The 13,861-nt window shown below is 52.0% G+C and overlaps 1 protein-coding gene across 2 annotated transcripts in view; it reads left to right on the forward strand.

Annotated features, from left to right (window-relative positions):
- The window catches only part of ST6GALNAC2 (ST6 N-acetylgalactosaminide alpha-2,6-sialyltransferase 2), a 21,092-nt gene continuing 7,231 nt past the window's right edge, over nt 1-13,861 (forward strand). For both annotated transcript variants that reach the window (XM_008011657.3, XM_008011656.3), the window contains exons 1-4: nt 1-277; nt 7,342-7,402; nt 12,182-12,356; nt 13,355-13,523. In XM_008011657.3, coding sequence (XP_008009848.1) covers nt 117-277; nt 7,342-7,402; nt 12,182-12,356; nt 13,355-13,523 — 566 coding nt within the window. In that variant the 5' untranslated portion in view covers nt 1-116. The remainder of the gene's footprint in view (nt 278-7,341; nt 7,403-12,181; nt 12,357-13,354; nt 13,524-13,861) is intronic.

Consider the following 13,861-nt stretch of genomic DNA (forward strand, 5'->3'; position numbering starts at 1 on the left):
GGGAGCTGCCGGGCGGGGAGGTGCCGCAGGCACCAGGCGGGCAGGGCGGGGCAGGACAGGACGGCCGCCTCTGCAAGTGCCACCCGGCCCACCCGGGCCTCTCCCTTCTGCCCGGGATGTCGGCGGCCGGGGCGCTCGCGGGCCGGGGCTATATGGGGCTCCCGCGCGGGCCGTTCTTCTGGCCGCTGCTCCTGCTCACGGCTGCCTGCTCGGGGCTTCTCTTTGCTCTGTACTTCTCGGCGGTGCAGCGGTACCCGGGGCCCGTGGCCAGAGTCAGGTAGGGGCTACCGCGCGTAGAGCGGGAGGGCGTGGGGGCGACCAGGGCGCGGGGAGGGCGCCCAGCCCAGGGCTCCCCGGCGGCCCACAGTCCTCAGCCCAACCTCCGCGTCGACCCTTCTGGGGCAGCTCTCAGCAAGAACTCGGGCCGCGGCCCTTTGTCGCCAGAACCCCCTCCCAGCCTTAACCTCGTGCTGCCCGGACCCCGCGGCCTTTGCCTGGGTCCAAGGAAGACCTCGCCCCTGCACCCTTGTTGGTGAAGTCCTCCCCCGCATGATGAGTACACTTGCTATTGTAGAAATCTACTGGGTCCCCGAAGCAGATAAAAACTTCCTTTTTTGTCGGGAACTCTCCCTCGGTAACGTCAGATACTGCTTTTTGGGCAGGGACCCAAGTCTCCGGTTTCCAACTTCGTGGGGACCCTCGGCCGGGCCGTGGCCAGTCACCTTTCCCGCTCGCTGCAGTCTCTGCCCGCCTCGCGCCCGCTCCCTTCTCCCCGGCCTCTGCTCTCGGTATCTAGTTAAGCCGAGTGCGGGCGCAATCCGCGAAGAGGCGGGCGCGGGGGGGTGGGGGGGGGGGGAAACAAGGGGCGACTTCTGGCTCCATCCGCCCTCTCCTCCCCGCACTGCCTGCTGCGCTGCACTCCCTCCTCCTCCCTGGGCACTTTCCTCTCCTGGGTGCCCCACGAGGAGAACCTGGGAGCCGGCCTCTAGCAGGTGGCTAGTGACTGAAGCCACAGCAAAACGGTTCAGTTTCCAGTGACTGAAGAAGCCGCAAAACGATTTCGCTTAGCCTAAAAAAAGCGGACCAAGCCGTGGGAAGTCTGGGTTTGGGAGGAGGGAAGGGGCCGGCAGCCTCAAGGAGAGGCCTGCAGCCCCAGCCTTTCCCTTCCTGGCGCTTTTCCATCTGTGCACTCCCCACCAACCTTGCTGGGGGCCTAACGGGATGAAAACAAAGTAAATATCTGGTCTCCACGGATGCAGTCAAAGGACACACCAAAAGTCGCAGAAGAATGTGAAACAGCTTGCCAGTGATCAGGAGTCAGCGCTCTTAGAACAAAGGGTGTTCTAGCGGCGCCACCTGAAATTCCTACATCTCCTTGTAGTCAGAATTGTGTAATGAGGATACGAAACCTGACAAGGACTGAAGGCATTAAGAAAGAGGATCCTTGGCACCCCATGGCGACTTACACCTGTAGTCCCAGCACTCTGGGAGGCCAAGGTGGGAGGATTGCTTGAGGCCAGGAATTCGAGGCTGTGAGCTGTGATTGCATTACTGCCTTCCAGCCTGGGCGACAGAGCGAGACCCTGTCTCAAAAGAAAAGGAATCCTTGTCACTTGTATGTAAAGATGTTTAAAACACAAAGTATCTCAATGCAAAGAAATAATACATGTTTGATATGAGCCTGGGCAACATGGCGAAACCCCATCTCTACCAAAAATACAAAAATTATCTGGGCATGGTGGTGCATGCCTGTGCTTCCATCTATTTGGGGAACTGACCGAGAGGATCCCTTGAGCCCAGGAGGTCCAGGCTGCAGTGAGCTGTGATCGCACCACTGCACTCCAACCTGGGCAATACAGGGAGGTCCTGTCTCAAAAAAAAAAAATAATAAGTTCAAGGTGATGGAAACGCTAATTAGCTGGTTTGCTTATTACACATCGCATACACGTATTGAAATACCACACTGTGGCAGGGCGCGGTAGCTCACGCCTGTAATCTCAGCACTTTGGGAGGCTGAGGCGGGCGGATCACGAGGTCAGGAGATGGAGACCATCCTGGCTAACACGGTGAAATCCCGTCTCTACTAAAAAACACAGAAAATTAAAAGGCGTGGTGGTGGGCGCCTGTATTCCCAGCTACTCTTGAGGCTGGGGCAGGAGAATGGCGTGAACCCGGGAGGTGGAGCTTGCAGTGAGCCGAGATGGGGCCACTGCACTCCTGCCTGGGCGACAGAGCAAGACTCTGTCTCCAAAAAAAAAAAAAAAATCACACTGTACTCTGTACATATGCACAAGTATGTGCCAATTAAAAATAATTTTATAAAAAGGAAGAGACGGCCGGGCGCGGTGGCTCAAGCCTGTAATCCCAGCACTTTGGGAGGCCGAGACGGGCGGATCACGAGGTCAGGAGATCGAGACCATCCTGGCTAACATGGTGAAACCCCGTCTCTACTAAAAAAATACAAAAAAAAAACTAGCCGGGCGTGGTGGCGGCGCCTGTAGTCCCAGCTACTCGGGAGGCTGAGGCAGGAGAATGGCGTAAACCCAGGAGGCGGAGCTTGCAGTGAGCTGAGATCCGGCCACTGCACTCCAGCCTGGGCGACAGAGCCAGACTCCGTCTCAAAAAAAAATAAAAAATAAAAAATAAAAATAAAAAGGAAGAGACCTCATCTAGCAGCTCAGCCCCACTCTGCATGTGACATCCTGCCCCACCAACACCAAGGCCCTTGGGCTGCTCTGGACCACTGCCCATGGGGTAGCCCTGCTCCACAAGGAGCAGAAAAAAAGAAAGAAAAGGTCTTCACCAAACATGGTTCCTCGACCTTGGACTTCTCAGCCTCCGTAACTGTAAGAAATGAATTCCTTTTCTTATAAAAATAATCTTTTGGGGACAGTCTCAATCTGTCACCCAGGCTGGAGTTCAGTGGGTCTGTCTTGGCTCACTGTAACCTCCACCTCCTGAACTAAAATGATTCTCCCACCTCAGCCTCCTGAGTAATACATTTTTTTTTTAAACACAAAATTATTTCAAGGTATCTAATACAACTTTAAGTATGAAGTTTACTATACTTCTATTATAATGCAACAATGTTTTTTTGCTTTGTTTTAAAAAAAGATCTTTCCTCTTTTCAAAATGTAGTATGACTCAAGCACCTGGCCCTTTCCTGCTGTTTCACTATATTTGCACTGTAGCTTAAACCCCAGTGCGAGGCAGGTCAGGACTCAGCCTTGCTGTGAGAGGTGGATATTTAGTCTGGGAGAGAGTGGGAGGTGGATGGCATTCTGGGCAGAGCCAGCAGGCCACATGAGCTTCCCCAGCTAGGGACTGCAAATGGACATCCTGGCTACAGGGGACAGTCCAGGAAGATGGGCAGCTGGGACAGGTTCTACAGAGCCCAAGGAGGGGGCTCTTTAGTGCAGATTAGAATGGAGCCCAGTCTGGGAATTTCCTCATGGCAGAATCTGGATCAGTGGGTCCCACACATGGGGATTTCTATTAAATGTTGTTGTTGTTGTTTAATAGAAGAGACAGTAAGAATCAACATCGGGCTGCCAGTTACTATCCATTGTCAACGTTATGTTTTTAAAAAGAGAACATTCTAGGGCTAAGTATTAAGAATATGAAGGCCGGGTACGGTGGCTCAAGCCTGTAATCCTAGCACTTTGGGAGGCCGAGGCAGACAGATTGCTTGAGCCCAGGAGTTTGAGACCAGCCTGAGCAACATGGCAAAACCCTGTTTCTACTAAAAATACCAACAACAACAAAAAAATAGCCAGGCATGGTGACTTATGCCTGTGGCCTCAGCTACTTGGGCGGCTGAGATGGGAGGATTAGCCCAGGAGGTCGAGGCTGCAATGAGCCAAGATCTTGCTGCTGCACTCCAGTCTGAGTGACAAAGTGAGAGCCTGTCAGGGAAAGAAAAAAAAAAAAAAAAAAAAAGGCCAGGTGCAGTAACTCACACCTGTAATCCCAATACTCTGGGAGGCTGAGGCGGGTGGATCACAAGGTGAAGAGATCAAGACCATCCTGGCCAACATGGTGAAACCCGTCTCTACTAAAAATACAAAACTTAGCTGGGCGTGGGGGCATGCACCTGTAGTCCCAGCTACTTGGGAGGCTGAGGCAGGAGAATCGCTTGAACCCAGGAGGTGGAGGTTGCAGTGAGCCGAGGTGTACCACTGTACTACTCCAGCCTGGTGACCGAGAGAGACTCCGTCAAAAAAAAAGAAAAAAAAAAAAGTATATGATCTAAGTTGTGAGTAGAATTAGCGTTCTGAAAAATGCAGCACATGGTCCGCATATCTCCTCAGTCTGGTAAAATCTCCCAGAAGGGCATGTGCAGGCTGGCCCCCTTCCTACGCCCTCCCACGTGCCCCAGGCACTTGGATTCCTGAGAGGGAGGGGCTGGAAGGATAGGTGGGAGCTTGTCTGGGAGAAGTTGCTGAGCACTAGGGATGCTCTGAAGTCGCACCAGGCCTCCCTGAGGATAGGGAGTTCAGGGCAGCAAAACTGAACTTGGACATTCCCCATCACCTCCCTTGCAGCTCTACCCGCCCCCGCCGGCCCCCACCGCTCCACGTCTCAACTCCACCCTCTGTCAGGCTCTCCAGCCTGGCTGCTCCTCTGTCAGGCTCTCCAGCCTGGCTGCACAGCAGAATTACCTGGTTAGGGTGGGAGGGTAGGGATTAGACTCACCAATGCCCGCCCCCCACTCCAGAACAATCAGATCAGAATCTCAGGAGTCAGGGCTGAGCAATGGGGTTTTTCAAACCTCCCTGGGGGGTTTCATAGGCAACTAGTCTGAGCACCACTGTCCTAGTTCCTTCTCAGAGGGGGTCATACTGTGCTCATGAGCAGGAACGATGGATTATGTGGGCGGACAGGTGGACAGTCCAAGGGGGCAAGAGAGGGATGGGGGAAAGAATCAACCCTGCTCTTTCTGTGCCATCCCTCCAGGGTTTTATAGGAAACCTGGAAACCAAAGGGAGGCCAGATCCCGGGTTCCCTTGTGGCTCAGCCGCCTCAGCACCTAGAAGCAGGCAACAAGAGACCTTTGTTTCTCTTGCAAGCTGCCAACTCAGTGTCACCTGCACCTGCTCCCTGTGGCTGCTGGGGTGAAGGGAGGGGTCTGAGAGAAGCCTGGCCACCCTTGGGAAAGGGTAAGGACCCCTGTTCCTTCCTTCATGTTTTCCTTCTGCCCTGATTCAGGGGCCACCTAGTGCCTGGGAATTGGGCATTGGGAGGGGACAGTAACACTATCCCCTTACTGCCCTCTAGAAGGGACACTAATAATAGAGGCTGACACAGCAAGATCCTTTCTCTTCCTCCTTTAGGAGGTAATAATAGCTAACATTTCAAGGACTTTTTTCTTTTTTTTTCTTTTTGAGATGGAGTTTCGCTCTTTCACCCAGAGTGGAGTGCAGTGGTGCGATCTCTGCTCACCGCGACCCCCACCTTCCGGTTTCAAGTGATTCTCCTGCCTCAGCTTCCCGAGTAGCTGGGATTACAGGCATGTGCCAACACGCCTGGCTAATTTTTGCATTTTAAGTAGAGATGGGGTTTCACCATGTTGGCCAGGTTGGTCTCAAACTCCTGACCTCGTGATCCGCCCGCCTCAGCCTCCCAAAGAACTGGGATTACAGGAGTGAGCCACCGTGCCTGGCCACCTAGAGGACACTTTTTATATGTGCTAACATACACTCTGTTTGAATCCTCCTAACAATCCAAGGAGCTCAAAATGATTATCCCTATTGTATAGATGCAGAGACTGAGGTTCTGAGAAGTTCAGCAACTGCCCAAGATCGCACAGCAGCCAAGTGGTGGAGTCAGGTTGCAAACCCAGGAAGTGAGGTTTCAGAGCTGTCTTAGTCTGTTTTGTGCTGCTATCACAGAACACCTGAGTTGGATCATTTACAAAACACAGAGATTTACCTCTTATGGTTCTGGAGGCTGGGAAGTCCCAGGTCATGGGGTCTGTGTCTGGAGAGGGCCTTCTTGCTGCATCCTCATAGATGAAAGGCAGAAAGGCAAGAGAGCACGTATGCTCCAGAGAAGAGAGCTGGATTCATCCTTGTATCAGGAACCTACTCCCACAAAAACTAACCCACTCTTGCAATAACCAAATTAATCCATTCATGAAGGCAGAGCCCAAGTGACCTAATCACCCCTTAAAGTTCTCACCTCTCAACACTGTTGCATTGGGGATTAAGTTTCCAACACGTAAACTTTGAGGGACTCATTCAAACCATAGCAAGAGCCATAACCTTAACCAGGATTGTACTTCAGGGTTGGTAGGCATGACCCACACAAAGGGGAAGGGAGGCCCAGTCATCTCAGACCTAATGCCTACCTCAGGGGCCCTGTCAGGGAGATCCTTCAGATGGTCATAGTTCCAGGTAGCTGGCAATCTTTTCTATTTTCATGTATTTTAAACCACCATCTCACTGTTCTATAAACTGCACATTTCTGCCAGTTGCTGAGGGATGTCTTGATCTCTGAGTTTACACAGTGAAGCAAAACATAAGAAAGTGACAGTATCCTGTGTGCCTAAAGAGAAAAGACATGGCAAGAATAAGAGCACAGAGCTGGGCGCAGTGGCTCACGCCTGTAATCCCAGCACTTTGGGAGGCCACGGTGAGCAGATCACCTGAAGTAGGGAGTTGGAGACTAGTCTGACCAATATGGAGAAACCCCATGTCTACTAAAAATACAAAACTAGCTGGGCATGGTGGCGCATACCTGTAATCCCAGCTACTCAGGAGGCTGAGGCAGGAGAATCACTTGAACCCGGGAGGCGGAGGTTGCAGTGAGCCAAGATTGTGCCACTGCACTCCAGCCTGGGTGACAAGAGCGAAACTCCATCTCAAAAAAACAAAAAACAACAACAACAAAAAGAGTAAGAGTACAGAAGTGAAAAAATCAAAATAACAAACAGGCTCTTTTTTTTTTTTTTTTTGAGAGAAGGTCTCACTGTCACCTAGGCTACAGTACAGTGGCACAATTATGTTCACCGCAGCCTTGACCCCTGGTCTCAGACAATCTTCTTGCCTCAACCTCCTGAGTAGCTGGGATTACAGATACCTGCCACCATGCTCAGCTAATTTTTTAAATTTTGTAGACATGAGGTCTCGCTATGTTGCCCAGGTTGGTCTCCAATCCCCGGTCCCAAGTGATCCTCCTGCCTCAGTCTCCCAAAGCACTGGGATTACAGGTGTGAGCCACCACGATGGGCACAGACAAAATTTGTCCGCCCCTAGAGCTAAGGGAGTCAGTCAGTCCAAAAGCTTCCAAGGGGTAGGTCAGAGCTGCTGACCCCTGCTTTTTTTCTGCTTTTTCCCCCAGGGATACCACATCATTTCAAACATTCTTGCAACCCAAGGCATCGAATTCTTGGACAGGAAAGGTACAGTGGTCGACCCTGTGGCAGTTTTGAGCACCCTCAGATTAGTGGGGAGGAGGGAAGAAGAGCAAACAAAAACATTCTCATGAGATTGCTGGGCAGGAGCTCTTCGGAACGCCCTAAGTTACAAGCTGAGCATCCGTCCCTTCAGGGCCGCTCAGACCTGACTAATAGGGTTTCTTGTGGCCCAACAGCAGGGAAAGATGAATAAATATATACTCATGGGGTGTAGCCAGCTGAACAGTTCTTTGGAGTCTTAAGATCGTACCTTAAATAGTCCTGTGAATTTTATATTCTACTCCTCAAAATATCTACTTCGTATAAAAGTCACATTTAAACTGCTCACCCTGGAGCAAACTCCAAGCTCTGGAAAGATGCCCTTGCTTGCCCAGAAGGTTTGAGAAGCTTCAGGGCCCTGCCTCATAACTGTAAGTAACAGACAGCGTTGATTTGGGGACTTTACCTGCGTTCTCTCACTGAAGCCTCATAGCAACCCTAGAATGTGGCCCTTACAAATGAGCAAAATGAGGCACCAAGAAGTTAAGTACCCCGCTTAGGTAGTAAGAGGTAGTCCTGGGGTTTGAGCCTCTTGTCTAGAACCTGGCTCAGAACCATTGTGCAATACGGCCTCCCCAACCCCATCCCACTCCACCCCACCCTGGCTCCATGTGCTGCCGTTAATCAGGATGATGACTGTGTTGTTCTGGATTAATACAGGCTTAAGAGGTGTTTTCCATGCCCAAGAGACTAAACTGGGACATGTTGACTGGGGCCTCAGGGAGAAAGATTTCACTGCATGCTAGAGCTTAGTGACAGCCAAGTTGTTCAGAAACACAGCAAGTAGCCCTGGGCAGGTGATGGGAGCCCTGTCTTAAGAACAGAGGCCGCTGGACGCAGTGGCTCACATCTGTAATCCCAGCACTTTGGGAGGCCGAGGCGGGCGGATTGCCTGAGTTCAGGAGTTCGAGACCAGCCTGGGCAACACAGTGAAACCCCGTCTCTGCTAAAATACAAAAAATTAGCCGGGCATGGCGGCGGGCACCTATAATCCTAGCTACTTGGGAGGCTGAGGCAGGAGAGTTGCTTGAACCCGCGACGTAGAGGTTGCAGTGAGCTGAGATCGTGCCACTACACTCCACCCTGGGCGACAGAGTGAGACTCCGACTCCAAAATAAATAAATAAATAAATAAATAAATAAATACAGAGGCCAATGGACACTTGACTGGCAGGTTGAAGAGAGGCCTCCAGCACCTTAGGAGTGCTTGGACCAGGTCATCTTCAAGCTTCCTGAAGTCTTTTCCACCTTGACCCTTGAGCTGTTTGATGCTAATTGACATACGTCCCCACCTGGTCTAAAACAAAGGGTTTGAGGTGGCTTTTGGACACATATAAGAAGGCAAAAACGGCCAGGTGCGGTGGCTCACGCCTGTAATCTCAGCACTTTGGGAGGCCAAGGTGGGTGGATCACCTGAGGTCAGGTGTTTGAGACCAGCTTGGTCAACAAGGTGAAACCCCATCTCTACTAAAAATATAAAAATTAGCCAGGCATGGTGGTGGACGCCTACAATCCTAGCTACTAGAGAGGCTGAAGCAGGAGAATTGCTTGAACCTGGGAGGTGGATGTTGCAGTGAGCCGAGATCACTCCACTGCACTCCAGTCTGGGCAACAGAGCAACACTCTTGTCTTTAAAAAAAAAAAAAAAAAAGGGCACAAACATAAAATACAATAAAATGAGGAAATGAGGGAAGGAGAAGAAGTAAAGAAATGAAAATAAGACAATGTGAAATAAGCGCAGGAAAGAATGTGTCACAAAGTGGGAGACATGTCATATATCTAGCTCTGAGCTTCCTGGTGGTCAGAGCTAAGAAGGAAAGTTTGACACCACATCCATGGGATAAAAGCAAGCCAGCTGTCAGTTCTGCTATAATGCTTACTTTGAAATTGTTAATTTGGTCCAGGCACAGTGGCTCACACCTGTAATCCCAGCACTTTGGGAGGCCGAGGTGGGTGGATCACCTGAGATCAGGAGTGTGAGACCAGTCTGGTCAACATAGTGAAACCTCATCTCTACTAAAAATACAAAAAATTAGCCAGGTGTGGTGGCAGGCACCTGTAATCCCAGCTACTTGGGAGGCTGAGGCAGGAGAATCGCTTGAACCCAGGAGATGGAAGTTGCAGTGAGATGAGATCATGCCATTGTATTCCAGCCTGGGCAACAAGAGCGAAACTCTGTCTCAAAAAAAAAAAAAAAAAAAAAGAAAACAAAAAGAAATCGTTAATTTGTTCCAACAAGATTGACATATTAGGGGCCGGGCCCGGTGGCTCACACCTGTAATCCCAGCACTTTGGGAGGCCGAGGGGGGCAGATCTCAAGGTCAGGAGATCGAGACCATCCTGGCTAACACAGTAAAACCTCGCCTCTACTAAAAATACAAAAAGTTAGCCAGGCATAGTGGCAGGCACCTGTAATCCCAGCTACTCAGGAGGCTGAGGCAGGAGAATGGCGTGAACCCAGGAGGTGAGCTTGCAGTGAGCCAAGATAGCGCCACGGCACTCCAGCCTGGGTGACAGAGTAAGACTCCGTCTCAAAAAAAAAAAAAAAAAAAAATGACATATTAGGAAACAATCTGAGCATCACATAAATTTTGCATTTTCTTTTTTTTTTCTTGAGATGGAGTTTCGTTCTTGTTGCCCAGGCTACTGCAGCCATCTTGGCTCACTGCAGCCTCCGCCTCCCAGGTTCAAGTGATTCTCGTGCCTCAGCCTCCCAAGTAGCTGGAATTACAGGCATGTGCCACCACGCCAGGCTAATTTTGTATTTTTAGTATAGATGGGGTTTCACCACGTTGCTCAGGCTGGTCTCGAATCCCTGAACATAGGTGAATCCACCCGCCTCTGCTTCCCAAAGTGCTGGGATTCTAGGCATGAGCCACTGTGCCCAGCCTGGATTTTCTTCTGAGTGATTTTGTCAGTGAAAACTCTAGATTAACATAGAAACCACACCCAACTCAGCAGAGCCACGCAGGAATACACAAAAAGTATTTTTTTGTGTATGCGCACCTGAGATCTCCATCAGCTTCAATGAGTGTGTTATGAGTTCACCTGCCCTAGTGAGCCTGGTGGCACAATTCCCTCCGATTTCAGACAACCTTCTTTCCACCATTTCACAATATCACACAAACTGCCCCCTTCCGACACCCACTTCCACTCCCACTTCCACATCAATCTCAAGTATTCTTTAACCATGGGACAGCCGTAAAACTGTGCTTCTGTCTTTCTTCGATTTGTATCTTTGGCTTTATGCATTCCTGACAGCTTTTCAGTGTTATGTCACTCATCCCATTTTTTCATAAGTCTATGGTTTTTCGTTTTGCCGTTGTTGTTGTTTTGTTTTGTTTTTGAGATGCGGTCTCACTCTGTTGTCCAGGTTGGAGTGCAGTCTCAATAGCTCACTGCAGCCTCAATCTCCCAGGCTCAAGCAATCCTTCCACCTCAGCTTCCCAAGTAGCTGGGACCACAGGCCTGGGCCACCATGCCTGGCTAATTAAAAAAATTTTTTTTGCAGACATGGGGTCTTGTTATGTTATGGAAACTCCTGGCCTCAAGTTATCCTCCCGCCTTGACCTCCCAAAGTGCTGGCATTACAGGGGTGAGCCCCCATGCCCGGCTGCCCCATGGTCATGGTTGCATAGCTTTGCACAGCATGGTGATATTCAGCCACTCACAAGTTGCATTATAGCAGAAATTACTGTATAGCTATTTCCTGCTTTGCCCTTTGATCAAACCAATGGCTTAACAAAGAGCCCCATTCAAGAGTAATAGAAGGCCTGCCCAGGCCATGACTGTGTGTGATTCTGACCTTGTGAGGTCATGGGCAGACAAGGCTGGGGCCTGTTTCCTGACCTCACCCTCCCTCAAGGCCCACAAGTACAGAGGTGCCGTGTTCCTTCCCCGTAGCTGCTGGAACAAATGATCACAGCCTGGGGGGCTTCGATCCACAGAAATTGAATCGTCACAGTTCTGGAGCCCAGAAGCCCAGAATCAAGGTGCTGGCAGGGCCACGCTGCCTCTGAAGGCTGGAAGAAAAAGCCTCTCCTGCCTTTCCCCAGCTCTGGCAGCTCCACGTCCTCTTTGGTTTGTGGAGCATCGCACAGATCTCTGCTTCATCATCACTTGGCCTCCTTATAAGGATGCTAGTTAGGGCCGACCTCACCCTATATGACCTTCTCCTAACTAACTCCATCTCCAAAGACCCTAGATCCAACTAAGGGCACATGCCAAGGCTCTGGGTAATGAATTTTGGGGGGACACTTCTACGCCCTAAAGGCACCACTGGAAAGAAAGACCATGGATCTTCCTGGCAGCCTGTTCACACGCAAATCATACAGCGAGTACCAGCAGGGTTAGGGTTTGCATCCAGGTGATGGCCTCAGCCCAGCCCAGGCTGTAACTCCTCCACCAAAGGGCAGGCAGGTCAGACCCACGCATCAGAAAATGCCCCAGAGTTTGCTCAAGTGTGAGGTGAAGGCGTATGAGGCCAGAGCCATCAGGCCAAGGGGACATGGCCTCTGGGAGAGGAAGAGCTAGGGAGGCTAAATCCAGAAAGTTCCCAGACCCCCTAGCAGCCAGCTCAGTTCAAAAATGCAAGGATGGCCCCGATCTGGAGGGGACAGGGCAGGCCTTCCCTCACAACTCCCAACTACCCTGCAGGGTCTGCGGGGAGTCCCACCCACTCCAGCCCCCACCTAACAGGGCTCAGCCCTCACCTTCTCACCCACAGGGCCAGGCCTGCCGACACCTGCTTCACCTGGCCATTCAGCGGCACCCCCACTTCCGTGGCCTGTTCAATTTCTCTGTTCCAGTGCTGCTGTGGGGGGAACTCTTCACCCCAGAGCTCTGGGACCGCCTGAGCCAATACAAAGCCCCGTATGGCTGGCGGGGGCTCTCTTACCAAGGTAATCCACGCCCACTGTCTCTCACCTGCCTTCTCTCAGCTTCCTGCTCTTGGCCCTGAGGTAGGCCAGGCCTCCCTGCCCTCATAGCACTGGTGATACAGGGCCTCTCTGTCCCCCTCTCTCCTCCCAGAAGCCCCAGCTATGCAACTCCTGCCTCACCTCCCTCCTCCGTCCAAGCACCCAGGGGTCAGTGAGAGGCCTGGGGCTGCCCCCGCCAGCAGCCCTCACCGTCCTGGGACCTTCCTGGCAAGAAAGGCTGCAGCATCCAATGGTGGCCAAGGACAGAGGCTGTGGGGCCTCAAACCACCTCACTCACAGTTGCTGCTGCAGGAACCCCCACACTGCAGGCCCAGAGCCCTCTCTACATTATACTTGCACCCAAACCCCCACAGGCCTCCAATTCTTTTCTTTTGCAATATACAGTCTTTTTTATCTTTGAGACGAGTCTCGCTCTGTCACTCAGGTTGGAGTGCAATGGCACAATCTCGGCTCACTGCAACCTCCGCCTCCCGGGTTCAAGTGATTCTTGTTGTCTCAGCCTCCCAAGTAGCTGGGATTACAGGCATGCCCACCACATCTGGCTAATTTTTGTATTTTTAGTAGAGCCAGGGTTTCACCATGTTGCCCAGGCTGGTCTCAAACTCTTGGCCTCAAGTGATCTGCCCACCTCACACTCCCAAAGTTCTGGGATTACAGGCGTGAGCCACCGTGCCCAGCCCAGTCTTTTTTAAGCTCTGAGTCCACTTCTCTAGGAATAGTCTTAAGAGGATAAGTTATTCAGGTTCTTCAGACAAGTGAAAGCCGCCAAGCACCCTCTTCCACTGTCAGCTTTTCTGTTCTCCCCCCCAGACATCTCCTTTCCCTCCCACGCTCTGTGCTTCTTGGGAGGGGCTGGGGTCAGGCCCCAGGGGACATAGGGCACCAGAACCAGCCTAGGGACGGCCCCAGGTGCCCCGATGCCAGCCCTTCTCATGGCTGCTCCCCATCTGCACCCACAGCCATCACCTCCACCCTGAGCCTTCTGAACAGCTCAGAGAACGCCAAGCTGTTCGCCCCGCCCAGGGACTCCCCTCCAAAGTGTATCCGGTGTGCCGTGGTGGGCAACGGAGGCATTCTGAATGGGTCCCGCCAGGGTCCCAACATCGATGCCCATGACTATGTGTTCAGGTATGAGGGGCATGGGTTGGGGAGGGGCGGGAGAGAGAGTTGCCTGGAGGGTGGGGGGGTCTCCCCCAGGGGCAGTGGGCTATGGCAGCAGTGGCCTGGGCAGCTCAGCAGTTGTGACAGGCACAGGGGCATGGACAAGGCAAACACAAACAGTAGGCCCTGAGGACAGAGCATGGGTGCCCGTGCAGGGGACCCAGGAGGAAGCAGCCGCCAGGGCCACCTCTACCTACTCACAGGGCGTCACCCCTTGAGGTCTGGAAGAGTGGGATTCTGGCTGACAACTGGGCACTGGTACTGCCGTGGGCAGAAGGAGTGGTCGTACAGAGGTAGGGGGACAG

This window comes from Chlorocebus sabaeus, chromosome 16, assembly GCF_047675955.1.
Source record: "Chlorocebus sabaeus isolate Y175 chromosome 16, mChlSab1.0.hap1, whole genome shotgun sequence".
In the NCBI taxonomy this organism is placed as follows: domain Eukaryota; kingdom Metazoa; phylum Chordata; class Mammalia; order Primates; family Cercopithecidae; genus Chlorocebus; species Chlorocebus sabaeus.